The 13,677-nt window shown below is 44.0% G+C and overlaps 2 protein-coding genes across 2 annotated transcripts; one reads left to right on the forward strand and one right to left on the reverse strand.

Moving 5' to 3' along the window:
• Nucleotides 1-911: 911 nt before the first annotated feature.
• On the reverse strand, nt 912-11,298 carry LOC115314636. The gene is made up of 2 exons (XM_042293402.1): nt 10,566-11,298; nt 912-1,340 (listed from the first exon to the last, which is right to left on the reverse strand). Exons 1-2 carry the CDS (start codon nt 11,296-11,298, stop codon nt 919-921), a joined length of 1,155 nt encoding a protein of 384 aa, XP_042149336.1. The 3' UTR covers nt 912-918.
• Nucleotides 5,814-8,490, forward strand: LOC121832863. The gene is made up of 7 exons (XM_042293403.1): nt 5,814-5,898; nt 6,078-6,264; nt 6,825-7,067; nt 7,161-7,332; nt 7,552-7,700; nt 7,939-8,106; nt 8,208-8,490. The coding sequence occupies exons 2-6, from the start codon at nt 6,105-6,107 to the stop codon at nt 8,103-8,105; spliced, it is 891 nt and encodes a 296-aa protein (XP_042149337.1). The 5' UTR covers nt 5,814-5,898; nt 6,078-6,104; the 3' UTR covers nt 8,106; nt 8,208-8,490.
• Nucleotides 11,299-13,677: the final 2,379 nt, after the last annotated feature.

Here is a 13,677-nt window from a genome sequence, read left to right on the forward strand (position 1 = left end):
CCAAGGATTTTTGTTCGCGATTTTTTTAGGGCGCTTTGGTATAAATCGCTCAATACACCGTAACGTCATGCTTGAAAAATAGTCCCATAACGTGTCTGGGCTAGCATCTGATTGGTAAAGAAACATAAAATCATCAAACGATTGTTCAAGGCAATCAAGTACGCTTACATCATCAGCACTTCTAAAATCCAAAAACATCTTTCTTGAATGACTGTGCGATTTTTCTGGGGTAACATTCAATGAGACGAGTACCATCCTATGATCGGATAGGCCTTCTTCGGTTTCACATTTCGAAAAATATGGTTTTAAACTCTCGGAAACAAAAACTAGATCTAAAATTGTTGACGTTGTTGAACATACTCTAGTGTAATCTGTTACCACCTGGGATAAGTTATAGCAAAATACAAGTTCTAATAATTGATCGCAACTAGCTACTTCCGCCGTTCCATGAGAATATGATGACCAGTCAATCCCAGGTAAATTAAGATCTCCCAGTAACAAAATGTTGTCTCCGTAACGTAAATTGGAATCCATGTAGCCCCTTAGTTTTAACAGCATTTCAACTGGCGAATTCGGGGCTCTGTACACGCCACCAATATAAACTGTACGGTTATTCAATTTTGTCTTGATCCATAATGCTTCTACATCCCGTACTTCCTCAAGGACTTCAAATTTGATGTTATTTTTAATCATAATAGCAACTCCGCCTCCCCTTCCCTCTCTATCTTTTCTTATTATTGAATAATTCGGTGGAGTAACTTCGGAGTTTAAGATATTTTCATGAAGCCATGTCTCGGTAATTACGGCCACTTCAGGATCGTGCTCTAGCATTATGCTTTCGAACGCGTCAACCTTGTTTGCAATACTTCTGGCGTTTATGTTTAATATTTTAAAACATGCTGAATCATTTTGTTTTAGTCACTCGTTATTTGCTTCCGGTGGAACGCGACACTTGTATCTCTCATTGCTGACTTCATTCCAGGCGTACAGAACATTGTTAAGCCACAGCTTATCAAAGACTAGATTGACTTTGGCACCGTTTTTCCTCTCCTCTGCGGTTGAATTCCACAGGTTCTTTCGAACCTCAACAACCCTCTTGGAATAGTCTTCATTGATGCTAATTTGGGTACCTTTAAGTTTGACACAGTTTTTCATGATAGCCATTTTCTCTTTAAAATCCCCAACTGTAAGTATTACAGGGCGATCTCTACCAGTCATCTTTTTTCCAAGTCGATGTATACGTTGGATAGAGTTCAGTTTTTGACCTAGTATAGCGTCAAACACCTCATTGTTGATTTTCCTCATTAGTACATCCTCGTTTTCAGAAGACTCTTCCTTAAAGGGAAGATGGGGAGGTTCTGTATTTAAAAACAAACACTTCCATCATCTTCATTTGGTCTCTACGATTACGAATATCAAAATCATTTTTCAATTCGATGCGCGCAGTAGACATAAAAGCGCTTTTAAAAGGAGCGCCAAGCCCCTCCCTCTTTGCGCGGTCGGTGCGAGGGTAAAAATTGGGAGAGAGTTCGTGACGTCAGTCGACGTCACGGACGTACCTAGCAATCGCCGCTCGCCCCGCTCGCGCCTGGCTCGCTGCTGGCTTTCCGCCATCTCCTCCGAGTGCTCGCGAACGTCGTACGTCGTACTCGAAACTGGTTGCGTTTCACTTTTTTCCGCGTGGTGTCCGCTGTGGTTTATTATCGTCGGCGTGACAAGTGCACGGCGTTGCCTATCGAACAGTTCTTCTTTTATGGTGGCGCTTGCACGATGCCCACGTTGTGCGCGGCCGTGGGCTGCTCGAACATCTCTCGGAGGGGCAGCCCACTTCACTTCCACAGGTTTCCTTCAGACCCGAGGATCTCAAAGCAGTGGGTCTCCGCGATAAAAAGAGACAAGTATGTGCCCAGCAAGCGGAGTGTGCTCTGTTCGGCGCATTTCTCCGATGACATGTATGACGACAAGGTGCGGATGATGAAGAAGCTTGGTCTAGCTGTAACTCCGCGTCTAATTCAAGGCGCCGTTCCCACCATCTTTTCGCATAAGCGACAACCCCCTCAGCGCACACGGGGAGCATTCACGAAAAGAAGACGGATTGAGGTAAGCACAATAAGTTGGACCTTTTCCAAGTTGTGACTTTTGCGCGCTGCGATTACGTCGAACGTAGTGTCTAGAGTATCTTGCAGCGTTCAGGTGCCGTCCAAAAGTCTCGTATAAAACGAGTTCTCAAAACTATTATCTCGAAGCGGAGTGTAGCTTAGTGGTAAGATCTCTGTCTCATAAGCGAGCGATCCCGGTTTCGATCCCCAGTGCGGGCTTACTTTTTTGCTTTTGTTTTCTCGAACATTTTATTTTGCCGACGCATTTGGCGATATTTACATTAATTTTTTTTACGATTAACACAGGAAAAAAAAAAAAACGATTGTTGTCGCCGTAACTTCACTGAACGAAATGGTATGGGACTTCGTTTCCGGACGTGCATGGGGTACAGCGGGGCGTGCTTTGCCGGCTGGACGCCGCGAAGTGTACGAAGTGTAGTGTACGGCGTGTACGACGGGGCCTAATGGGTCAATAGTTTTGTAATTAGCAGCCGCATACTGTCGCCGCGAAGCGGCGTGAACGCAGGCAGGGGGCACGATTGTAGGCGCGATTGGAGTGCCGTTGGACGGCACTGTAGACACGAATAAAAATTAAAGTTCCGTCCGACGTAACTTTAATCCAAGGTTTCGAGTTGCGTCCGACGGAACTCGAAATATAAATTAAAGTTACATCCGACGTATCTTTAATGTTTTTTTCGAGTTCCGTCGGAAATAACGCTAGACACTGCGAACAACGTATAGAATTATGCGTTCTTACGTCGGACGTAACTTTAATTTTTATTTCAGATTCCGTCGGACGCAAAGCTAGACACTGCGTATACCGTTATGTTTTTCGTGTGCTTCGTGCGTTTACCAAACGTGCGACTTTGTGCCTGTTATTTTGGCATTCTGAATTCTTGCTTTTATTTCGGGTAGTTGCATAAAGACAGTCCACAGCGCTCCTTCAAGCGCGTTTGCAATAGCTCCAAACTAACAATTGAGGGGTTGACCATCGCACCCGGAGTTGCCGTCTGTCACCCCTGTAGGCAAAGTCGCGTCACTGGCAGACTCCATCAGGGTGAGCTGCGTGTTCTTACTGTGCTCGTCTTCATTTACAGCAAGCACTGTAACATGTGCTCTCCTAAATTTTTGTGGAGGGCACCACGTTCCTGGCCTATGCTAGTGTAAGAAGTGCTGTGTTAAATTTTCCCCTTTGGCCAGATTAGGTATCTATAGAACCAGCCTTACCCTCTTGAGTTCTGCAATTGCCTTTTCTATTTTGGTATTCTATGTCATGCGTAGTCTGTCCGTACACCCGAATAATTCTTGACAAAGTGTAAAAGTGTATACCTGATCAAATTTATACTTTCTGCAGGTTATCTCAGAGCTACTCGGTTCAACATCTTCAACAAGCTCCTCCTTTGTTGCTGTTGACAACCTGGCAGAACCAGCATTGGAGGCACCAAGCTGCTCGGAGCCACTGTCCGAGGACGAGGAAGCATATGAGTGCCTGGACCTTAGTATTCCCCGTGTCCATCATGTTGACACGGAACATCATCTAAAGGCGCCCACATGTGACAAAAGTGTACAAGTGGTAGTGGGTCCCACAATGAAGTCGCAGCATGTTCAGACATGTTCTCCTTCAAAATCCATTGGTATGTGAATGCTGCAGTGAAGGTGTATTGGTGTTACTCATTTAGGAACAAAATCAGCGCTAGTTTTATTTTAACATATGTCTGAGTGTGAGCCAGAGCACGCACCAGTCTCTGGCTTGCCCTACTCTGTCTCAGTCTATCAGAATGTGTGAAGTAATATATGAAAGGAACAAAAATGTTTACTGGTATTTATTAGCGTAAGCTAATGAATACCAGTAAAATTCTAGCTTTGAAGCAAGCTAGAATTTTAGTACTCATTTCCACCACGAGAACCATAGTAAACAACTTTTAACACCTTATGTAGCATGAATAATTTACTTTTATGTGTATCTTTCTCTAAGAAACCAAACCTTATAAGAACTATATAGCTCATGCACTATTCAAACAATGCACAAAATGTTTTTTTTTCTTGAGGTGGCAATGATTATAACAGTGTACATGATGTGACAGTCTCGCTTCATAAGTTCACCTGCTGCAGTGTCAATGAAATTAGCGAGTTTGAGTATATACCATACGCTATGGATTTTGGGCACATAACTAATTTCTGCTTTAAAGTTACAGTGTGAGGTTTGCTAGCAACGCAACAATAACAAATATGCAAAACTAAAACTCTACTCTTCACTGCTACAATGTCCATATTTTTAGAAATGCAGTAATCATATGTTACGCTTTTCTCATCATTAAATTATTTCTCTGCAGGAGTGCAGGCTTCCCGTCTGTACACTCATGCGAAAACACAAACAGAAGTCAACTGTGCATGCAATTGCAAATCAAATAACATCAAGCGAGGGGACGGCAGTGACGAGATCAGCCAACTAGAGCCTGGCACCGACTTGGAAGATGAGGAAAGGGATCTCAATCTTCTTTCGGAAGATCAAGATCAGGATTACGATCCTTCGGAAGACCATGAGGAAAGGTACGCTCAGCTTGTGCGAACATAAGTGACATAGAAATGGCCTGATGTAATATGGTGAGACGTGTTGACTAAAATATGAGCATGGCAGTTCTGTGCAGCTCACACACGCAACTCTGACCTTTACATAATCATTATTTTCAATGAATAAGGATTGTGGAACATGACTTTGGCCATGGTTCTCCAGCGAGGAATTAGACCACCCACCGGGTTCTCTGCAGTTTTTTTTTTTCTGACTGTACACATCACTTTACAGCGAGGCATAACCAGAGCCAGATCCGAGGGGGGGGGGGGGGGGGGGGGGGGGGGGGCGGGGCGGGGGCCTCCCTCAAACAAAGTCGACCCCCCCCACCCCTCCCCCCTTGTAAGGGGGAAATTTGCCATAACTGGATCCCCTTGGTGATATTAATGAATGGGAGGACAGTATCCTTACAAATTTTCCAACCCACCCCAAAACTGAGTTCTGGATCCACCCCTGTGCATAACATTAGTGAATGAACCTTATCAAGTACCAATAGATCACACTGCCACCCCACCTGCAAACTCATAATAAAGGGTTAAATAATCTAAAATTTTCTTCTTTTTACAGCTCCAGTGATACAGACACAACATGGCATGGCAACCGTGTATTCTTGGTGGCGGAGGCCAAATTTCGGCAACTATTCAAGATCTGTCCGGAGTGCTATGCCAGCTGCAATGTGACGATCGAACCTGTGGGCACAGTCGTGGAGGTCTTTTCTGAGTGCCCTGCAGGCCACCACTCCTACTGGGTCAACCAAGAGATCGTGAATCAGCAACCACTTCTCAACTTGCTGCTCTGCGCGGGTATCCTGTTCGCAGGGCAGAACCCCACTCCATCCTTGAGGATGTTGTCGAGCATTGGTGTGCAAGTCGTCAGCTGCTCTACATTTTTCACCCTACAGCGGACTCACCTCTGGCCGGCTATTGGTAGAGTGAGTGTTGACATGCTTCTGCTCAATCACATAGCCAATGATACTAACACCCTACTCACTCACTGCTTGTCTAATGCTTGAAATATCAATATAAGCCGAAAGTTACGAAGTAGACATACTATCTTATTTGCAGGTGTGGAACCAAGAACAGACTTCTCTGCTGGAAGAGGCGAGGGCCAATCCCCTAAGGCTGGCCGGGGGATGGTCGGGCCGACTCGCCAGGGTTCAGCGCCAAGTTCGGCACATACTCTGTGCTGGATCTCGAGACCACAAAGATTGTTCATTTCGAACTTGTGCAGGTATGAATGTAGCACTCTGAGCACCAGTTTAGTTTTTTACATGCATTTAGAAAAACCTTTAGGAAGAGTGTCTACTGTTGACTGTACTAGCGAATTTGAAAGTCTGAACCTTTCATTTCAAATATTGATAGGCTACTTTATCTCTGTAGTGCCTAATGTAATGTGTTTTCACTTGACAGTCTAATGAGGTGGGCGGCAGTGGTCGCATGGAGCTGGAGGGGCTAAAGAGAAGCCTCAGCTTTTTGGAGGCGAAAGGCTTGACCGTGGAGCTCCTCATCACCGACCGTCATGTACAAGGCAAAGCCTTCATGAAGAAGGAAAAGCCCGAGATTCGCCACGAGTTCGACGTGTGGCACGTTTCGAAAGGTACCGTTTGCCTGTTTTGGAATCTGTTTCTGAATCTCCAGAGCTGCCTTCCTTTTGTAAAAGAAATCAGTAGCTAATGGGACACAAAATATTGCAATTAAAACAACTCTTTAATACAGTGCGTGTGCTGGCTGAAAGTTTCGAACCACAGATGGCTGAAACATACAACAAGTAGCAAGCTGTAGAAAAAACCTCTGGAACTATGTGCAGCCAGCATGCCCGAGTTCGCTAAGCCCAAATATAAAGCTTGAACAAAAGTCACAAGATAGTGTCAAAAAAGCAGATTTGTTATATTTATCTCATTATCGTAGGTCGATATTTATTCCATACTCTGAAGTCTATCCACTGTGGCCCACTTCCTCTTTAAAGTCTCATCATGCTGCAGTCTGGTGTGCTTGCCTACAAAGTTATTCGAAAATGAATCGTGATGAAGCGTCCAAAGATTAACGGGCTGTACAAATAGTTATTCTTGTTGTTAAACAAGAATTACAACTTCTGTAATTCCTCATTTAGCTGAATAAAGTGCTGCTGTTCTCAGAAATGCATATTTTTATTCTCAGGCATCAAGAAAGAGCTTGTTGCGGCCATGAGGAGCCCCACCTGTGCCGAGCTTGCGCTCTGGAGCAGACCAGTGCAGAACCACCTATGCTGGGCGGCTGCTTCCAGCCAGGGAAATCCGGACCTGATTGTCCCTAAGTGGCTGTCCGTCCTAAACCACGTTCGGGACATCCACAACCACACGGACGCCCGATTTTCCTCCTGTGCCCACGGCGAGCTTGAGCCCAGAGATTGGCTGTTTGATGGTATGTATCAAATCTTGACTACTACTCATCCTTTCCGGTCGCTTTACCATCCCTCCCTAGCCGTCTTTTCTCTCACAATTGCGCTCATTCCAGACTCTGTGGCCTTCGAAAAGCTTCAAGCCATCGTAACCAAGCGATACCTGCTGGCTGACTTGCCGAAACTCTCCACGCACTACCAGACATATACCGTGGAGGCGTTTCATGGGCTCTTGAACCACTTCTGTCCCAAGTTATGCCAATACTCGTACAAGGGGATGACGGCAAGGTGAGTTGTAACACGGCAAGATCTTTTCATGTGGCAGCCTCAAATGGGTGTCATTTTCATCTAATAATTGTTTCATATTTTTTAATAAGGCAGTTGTGAGGAATACAAATAAAAACATTTATACACTGCTATTTCTGTACATGTCGTGGTCATCCTAGCACGATGTTGGTGCGAGATCATCTTGACACTTATCTCTGGAAAATCATTGTTTCTCTTCAGAACCCAGCTGGCAGTCCTCCATTTTAACGAAAATGGCAACCGACCTCAAGCGTTGACAGAGGAGGGTGACAAGTGCTATGACGTGAAGCACCCCAAGGCTAATGGAGGGGAACCAGTGGCAGTCAAAAGAAAAGAGGGACGAACATATGGTATGCATCAAACAGCTTTTTTTGTTTATTTAGCTTGATTGCACAGTTTTAATTCAAGATTACAAACTGAAAGCAAAAGGGGCTACTGGTACTGAAGTCTGGTGGTACAGCAACATTTAAAATAGTTATACCATTCATTGAAGTCAAGGTGATTATGTAAATCTGAAAAGTTACGTGCAGACGTTTTGACACTTTGCACATGAACTAAATTTTATTATGTTGAACTATTTTGTTACAGACTACGTCAGGAGGCTCCTTGATGTGGTCAGGGATGGGGCCCAGATGAAAACTCGAGGCGTCGTTCTGATCACGCCTTCCGAGGATCCACCACCACTCTGCAGCTCTGCGAGGAAAGTTCCGAAGGCGGTGCTGATAGAAAGGCATAAAACAAGGTTCAACAAATAAGGTTTGTTTTATATGAGGCTACATATCACATTTGGGAGCTTTTATTGCTTTGTCCCAGTAAGCTTACTGTTGGTATTCCCACTTTTCCTGTTCCCAATGCAGATGTATTCTGGAGTACCCTCAGTTCACTGGGCACCCGACTCTAGGATTCTCAACCTGCAAGCCCTGCAACGTCGCATCATCTCGCCCAGTTGTTGCACGAGTGATGTATTTATTTATGGTACACCAGCTTTTCTTTCTGATTGGGACCAGTGTGGCCTTTTTTTTTCTTGTAACTTTGCTTCAATCCTGTTTGTAAATTAGGAAAGGTTCACATTTATTATGCACATCTTCTGCCTTTCCTAATTGGGAATATTTTTTTCTATAAACCTTAATGAATTGAAAACGTGTTCCTGCCTTGGATTGGGGGGGGGGGTTTAGTACACATGCCGAAACCCGGTGTAAGCTTGGTCCTTTGATGGGAACTTCGTTCGGATCTTGTTGACGACACAGCTTGGAAGGATCCGTCTATTCCCCTTGCCGAGGCGCTTCCATGTTAGGAGTGCAAACTGCCTGTATGCAATGTTTCGCATCTGCCTACAAAGACAAAAGTGAGATATTGAGTGGATTCTTTTTGTTGTTATACACTGTGGCATAATTTCTTTCTTTTGCATTGTGATCTGACAGGGTCTGTACCCTGCACCAACTCCCTAAGTTGATGCAGAGAGCACCATTCACTGTACAAATTGTTCTAAATAATTGCTTTTTGTTGAAAAAAAAAAAAACGAAACAGTGATTGCTTCTTTGAAATAAATATGTCATGCTCTGCACATTGGTATACTGGCCTGTCTTTCGGATAACAGGGTCTGTACCCGTCGTGCCTCCTGCTTGCCAAGGCGATGTCGAGCAGAGTCTTGTTGAGGCAGGCTTGTTTAAATATTGCCTTCTTCGTCACACATTTGTTATTTTTCAATTTTTTTACGATTTCTACCACCTCCTGGCAGCACATGCTCTCCTCTTCTGTGGTCATGGTTTTGCACTCTTCACAGGAACACCTATTGAAAATGAGAGATTAAGCCTGTTGAGAATAAGCGATATGGAACTATTTGCGAATTGTTCTTTTTATTTGTTTTCATATCAACTAACCCTTTGCAAACGAAATGTACGTGCATTCAAAAGAGGTAGGAACTTGTATGACTTGCTAGAAACCTGAATGAAATTTTATAGCGTGCAATGAGTGAAAAAAGAAAAAGTACACGTTTTGAGAGGATACCATCGGATGTGTGGTCTAACGAAGCGAGCGAACGTCAAACAGCACAGCTCTGGAAGAACACAGGGATTTTAATACGCTCGACACGAATAGACGATTCGGAAACATTTGTTCATATCAATAAATCTGTCACGATAACGACGTGCAAGCGCACCAAAATGTGTCGTGTACGGGAATGGTAAATAGATAAAAAAAAAGGAACTGGCGATGAGCACGAAAGCGCGTGCCGTTATTGATTGAGACGAAGTGTACAGTACACCAGCGCATTCGAGGAATAAACTCGCGAGCTGCACGAAGAGTAACAACATCGTGCAAGCGCACCAAAATGTGTGTCGTGTACGGGAAAGGTAAGTAAATAAAAAAGGAACGGGCGATGAGCACGAAAGCGCGTGCCGTTATTGTTTGAGACGAAGTGTACAGTACACCAGCGCATTCAAGGAATAAACAAACTCGCGAGCTGCACGAAGGTACTTGCACGCCGTATTGACGCTGTGAAAGCATCGGTCGTGAATTGAGGCTGGTTTCTTTGCATATGGTTCATTCGTCACGAACGCTTAGATTAGCGTAATGCTTATGGAATATTGTGGCCGACGATAATCAGTAAGTCGTGAAGCGGCCATAGCCCAATTTACCAGCAATCGGAAAATTGACCCGCCAACATATTGTTTATTAACAACGCATCTAGAAAACTTCGGATGAGCGTACTAGAGGAGTGTTCAGCGAAAACTCGCAATCTCCATTTTCGTCCGTGGGGATTCTAGGTAAAGAAACGCAGAAAGCGTGGAAACAGGAGAGTACGTACCAGTCTGTGTTGCCGATACGGGCAGAGGACGCGATGTCGCTGAGCTGGGACTGAGAATCTTTCGGCTCCCCTTGTTCGCCAGCGTCTCTATGGTTCCTAGAACTCTTTGCTATCGGTTCAAAGGCATAAGGGACGACCTCGATATTTCTTGCCATCGTATGAGCACCAAGACCCGACATTTTCACACTCGCTGGCTGGCCGGCTGAGCAGAAGAGGTCCGTCCGTGACGTCACGGCAGTTTCAGCCAATGGCAGGGCGCGGGGCGTCCGGCGCTTGTTTTTCGGATTTTTCTTGCCTCTGTGAATATTTTCGGGCCAAATAGATGTTTTTTTCGAGTTCACGAGGCAAAACCACGTTGGAAGTCGCCTCTAACTCATATTTCTCAAGAACCTCCCCATCTTCCCTTTAATTCCCCTTACGATAACGTTATTTCGTCGTGAACGATTTTCTAAGTCATCAATTTGTTTTACAAGAGTATTTATTTCGACATCGTAGCCACTAACAGAGTTTTCAAGTTTAGCAAGCCTGTTCTCAGTTTCACCTACGCTCTCAAGTTTTTTTTCTATCGCAAGTAGCCTGTTTTGCATTTGTAGCATACTTTCTTCCGAAGAAGTCTGTTTTACTTGTACCTCAGTAATTTTAGCAAGGATCTCCTTTTGTGTCCGAATCATATCATTAAACATTTCTTGCGTAATAGGCCCAGGGTTTTCCTCCACATCTCCAGCTAGTATGAGCAACAGGCCTGCTACAGAGAAACAATCGCGTACACAAGCTGCAATTGTGTGTGGACACGGCAACACAATCAAACATAGGTAATCGCTGTGAAAAACATGTTTTCTATCACCAACCTGCATGAGTAGTGGTACATTAGGCGACATCATCACGGCTGGGTTGCCGTGTCCACTGACGCCCGCAGCCGCTTGCGTTTCCTTTATAGGCAGTGGTGGCGCTGCTTCTTGAAGTTCTTCTGACGTCATCGTGCCCGTGAAGGGTGCGCTGTAGATGTTGGCCACGTGTAGCAACTGCAGATGAGCGATGTCAGCGCGATATCCGATAGGCGATGAAGACGACGTTTGGCCCGAAGCGATGAGTAGGCACCAAGTGCAAACCTGCATGAGTAGTGGTACATTAGGCGACATCATCACGGCTGGGTTGCCGTGTCCACTCTTTAATGGTATCAGCTCGTACCCTCAGCAGTGCTCTCACTCATTATTGAAGTTCCCAGATAAGTTGTTCCTACAAGTAGCGACATTTTTTTGAAGCGTCGACTGCGTGATGGTGCATATTCTAGGAAGCGTATGACGGCGCACAGCAGAAGAGGGAACCGAAGGACGCCATTTTGTTTCTACCGAACGTAACACGTCATTTGTTTAGTTGTCGCTACTTGTTAAAAGAAGCATCCAGGGGCTTTATTATTAATATTAAACGAAGTATATTGAGCCTTTTCTCCTAAAGATATATATCCTGCGCGTATGCTAGAATGGAGAACGCACGGAGGCCCAATCACTGAGCGTTTACTTTCGCGCAGAGCGTGGGAAGGGCCAATCACTACACTCTTCGGAAGACGCGAACAAATGATGACGTCGGAAAACGGAAGTGTTAAATGTGAAGCTAGACGAAGACGCTTTCGGAAGTCCGGCCTCGGCCACTCAAGCACTTTAAATCTTCAGAGGGGCTTGAAAGCATATTGTGGTCTTTTTCAATATTTTAAAACCATTTTAAACTGTTTTTTTTTTTTTTTTTTTTTTTTTTTTTACGGGAGTGTTTGGAGACGAGGAATGTAAATTCAGATGCTTACTGTCTTCTCTGAAAGCTGCAAAATGCTTCGGGAAGTCAAAAATTGTTGTGGACTACGAAGCCAAGGCCCTCTCGATGATTGTCGGACGGCTTAATCGTTTTCGAAGCGGAGACTCTTACATGAAATTCACAACTAGTGGATGTAAATTTCTGCCTTTATTCATGTTCAATTGGCGCAAGCCAAGAACAAAAACGACATCCCACGATGAAAATGTTGCGGGTATTAAAGCGGCGGTTGAGAAAGATGGTCAAGTTGCGCTGGAAAAAAAATGAAGGAACTAATTGGTATAGAGGCAATTGTCAATTTGAATAACGTTAACATAAAAACAGCAAAAAAAATCGGCCAAACTGGTACCTCACCGGCTGACATCAAAACACAAGGCATCTCATTTGATATTTTGCCGCCAGTGGCTGCAGAGATTCAAGCGAGGCAAGCCTTTCGCTTGGAAGAAAATTATGACTGGTGGTTAGACCTGGTTATAGAACAGTGACCCTGAAACCAAGTGTCAATCCATGCATGGTGTAGTCAATAAAAGGAGCACCAGATCAGCCGGCAGAACAATATTTGCCACTTTCTTCCCATTCAAGGAAGTTCTGACCTCCGTCACCCTTAAAGAGAGGAAGTGTGCGAGTCAAAAGTTTTTGAAAAATTACTCGGACGTCGCTCCCCCAAAAAAAAACTGCGTCGTCACACGTCTGGTAGAACGTTCAATTCCATCGCTGCATGGTTCTGGACTTGATTTGTACACTGCACCCACCTATTCCCCTGACTTGGCGGAACTTTGTGACTTTTTGGTTATTAGCACAAACTGAAGAAGCCCCTCCGTGGAAAAACGTTTGAGACAAAAGAACTCATTTCAGCAGCAGGGGAGCAACTCTCTTTCCTAAACCGGATGGTTTCTAGCGTTCCTTCGACCGTTGAAGTCATCGTAGAAAAAAAAAAAAGAAAAAAAAAAAAAAAAAAAGCCTCCAGATGGCTGGTGATTATGTTCGAAAGTGCCCCTGTGAGCCAGATATGGCGAGTAAAACGATTCCTGAGATTTTCAAAACAACTGTAATATGTTAAGGATTTTTTTTTTTTTTTTTTTTTTTTGTAGCTAGGTTTGTGGGACAACCCCTTGTACTGGTTGTTATATAAAAAAAAAAAGTTTTGCACACCATTCATGTTTTTCGGGAAGGATAATTCTTACACGATTGGGTCTTCGAAAGAAGAAAGAATGTTGCTAGTGTTTGAAACCGTCTACGTCTTAATAAAATAACATGCACCTAACCTAAGATGGACCTACATATATCTTGTTTGAACGCATGAAGGGGGAAATTAGTGACGTTCGGCTAAAGGCTTACGCAATTCTTTTTTTGTTTTTGTTTTGTTTTTTACTACGGTTCTTAATGTGAATTCGCGAGTATAAGTATGCGGTTTCATGTGCCTTGATGCTCAGTGTCAGGTCAAATATTGCATGACTTTCATTGATTCAACTTTGTTGTTCCCTGTATTTTTAGGTCTTACTCCATGTATGTTTAGTGCACCACACTGTGAACCGAGCGGTTGTTTCTGGGCACAAAAAAATAAAACAGTTTATATTATTATTATTATTATTATTATTATTATTATTAAAGCATTCATTTTAGTTCAGTGCCTTTCTATGGGTTATAGTCATCCGTCAAGCTTCTTCCGTGGTGCTCTGCGGAAAAGATATTATCTAAAAAAATAGAAAAATAACGTT

This window comes from Ixodes scapularis, unplaced genomic scaffold (genome assembly GCF_016920785.2).
Source record: "Ixodes scapularis isolate PalLabHiFi unplaced genomic scaffold, ASM1692078v2 PGA_scaffold4__175_contigs__length_147842914, whole genome shotgun sequence".
NCBI classification, from domain to species: Eukaryota; Metazoa; Arthropoda; class Arachnida; order Ixodida; family Ixodidae; genus Ixodes; species Ixodes scapularis.

Excerpts from the sequence above, each read along its gene's own strand:
- LOC121832863 (XM_042293403.1), top strand. The coding sequence starts at position 6,105 with ATGGAGCTGGAGGGGCTAAAGAGAAGCCTCAGCTTTTTGGAGGCGAAA. Across the intron at positions 6,265-6,824 it reads CGTGTGGCACGTTTCGAAAG|GCATCAAGAAAGAGCTTGTT; the intron begins GTACCGTTTGCC and ends TTTTATTCTCAG. Across the intron at positions 7,068-7,160 it reads CAGAGATTGGCTGTTTGATG|ACTCTGTGGCCTTCGAAAAG; the intron begins GTATGTATCAAA and ends CGCTCATTCCAG.
- LOC115314636 (XM_042293402.1), bottom strand. The coding sequence starts at position 11,298 with ATGATGTCGCCTAATGTACCACTACTCATGCAGGTTTGCACTTGGTGC. Across the intron at positions 1,341-10,565 it reads TAACGTTATCGTAAGGGGAA|TTAAGGAAGAGTCTTCTGAA; the intron begins TTAAAGGGAAGA and ends CCCATCTTCCCT.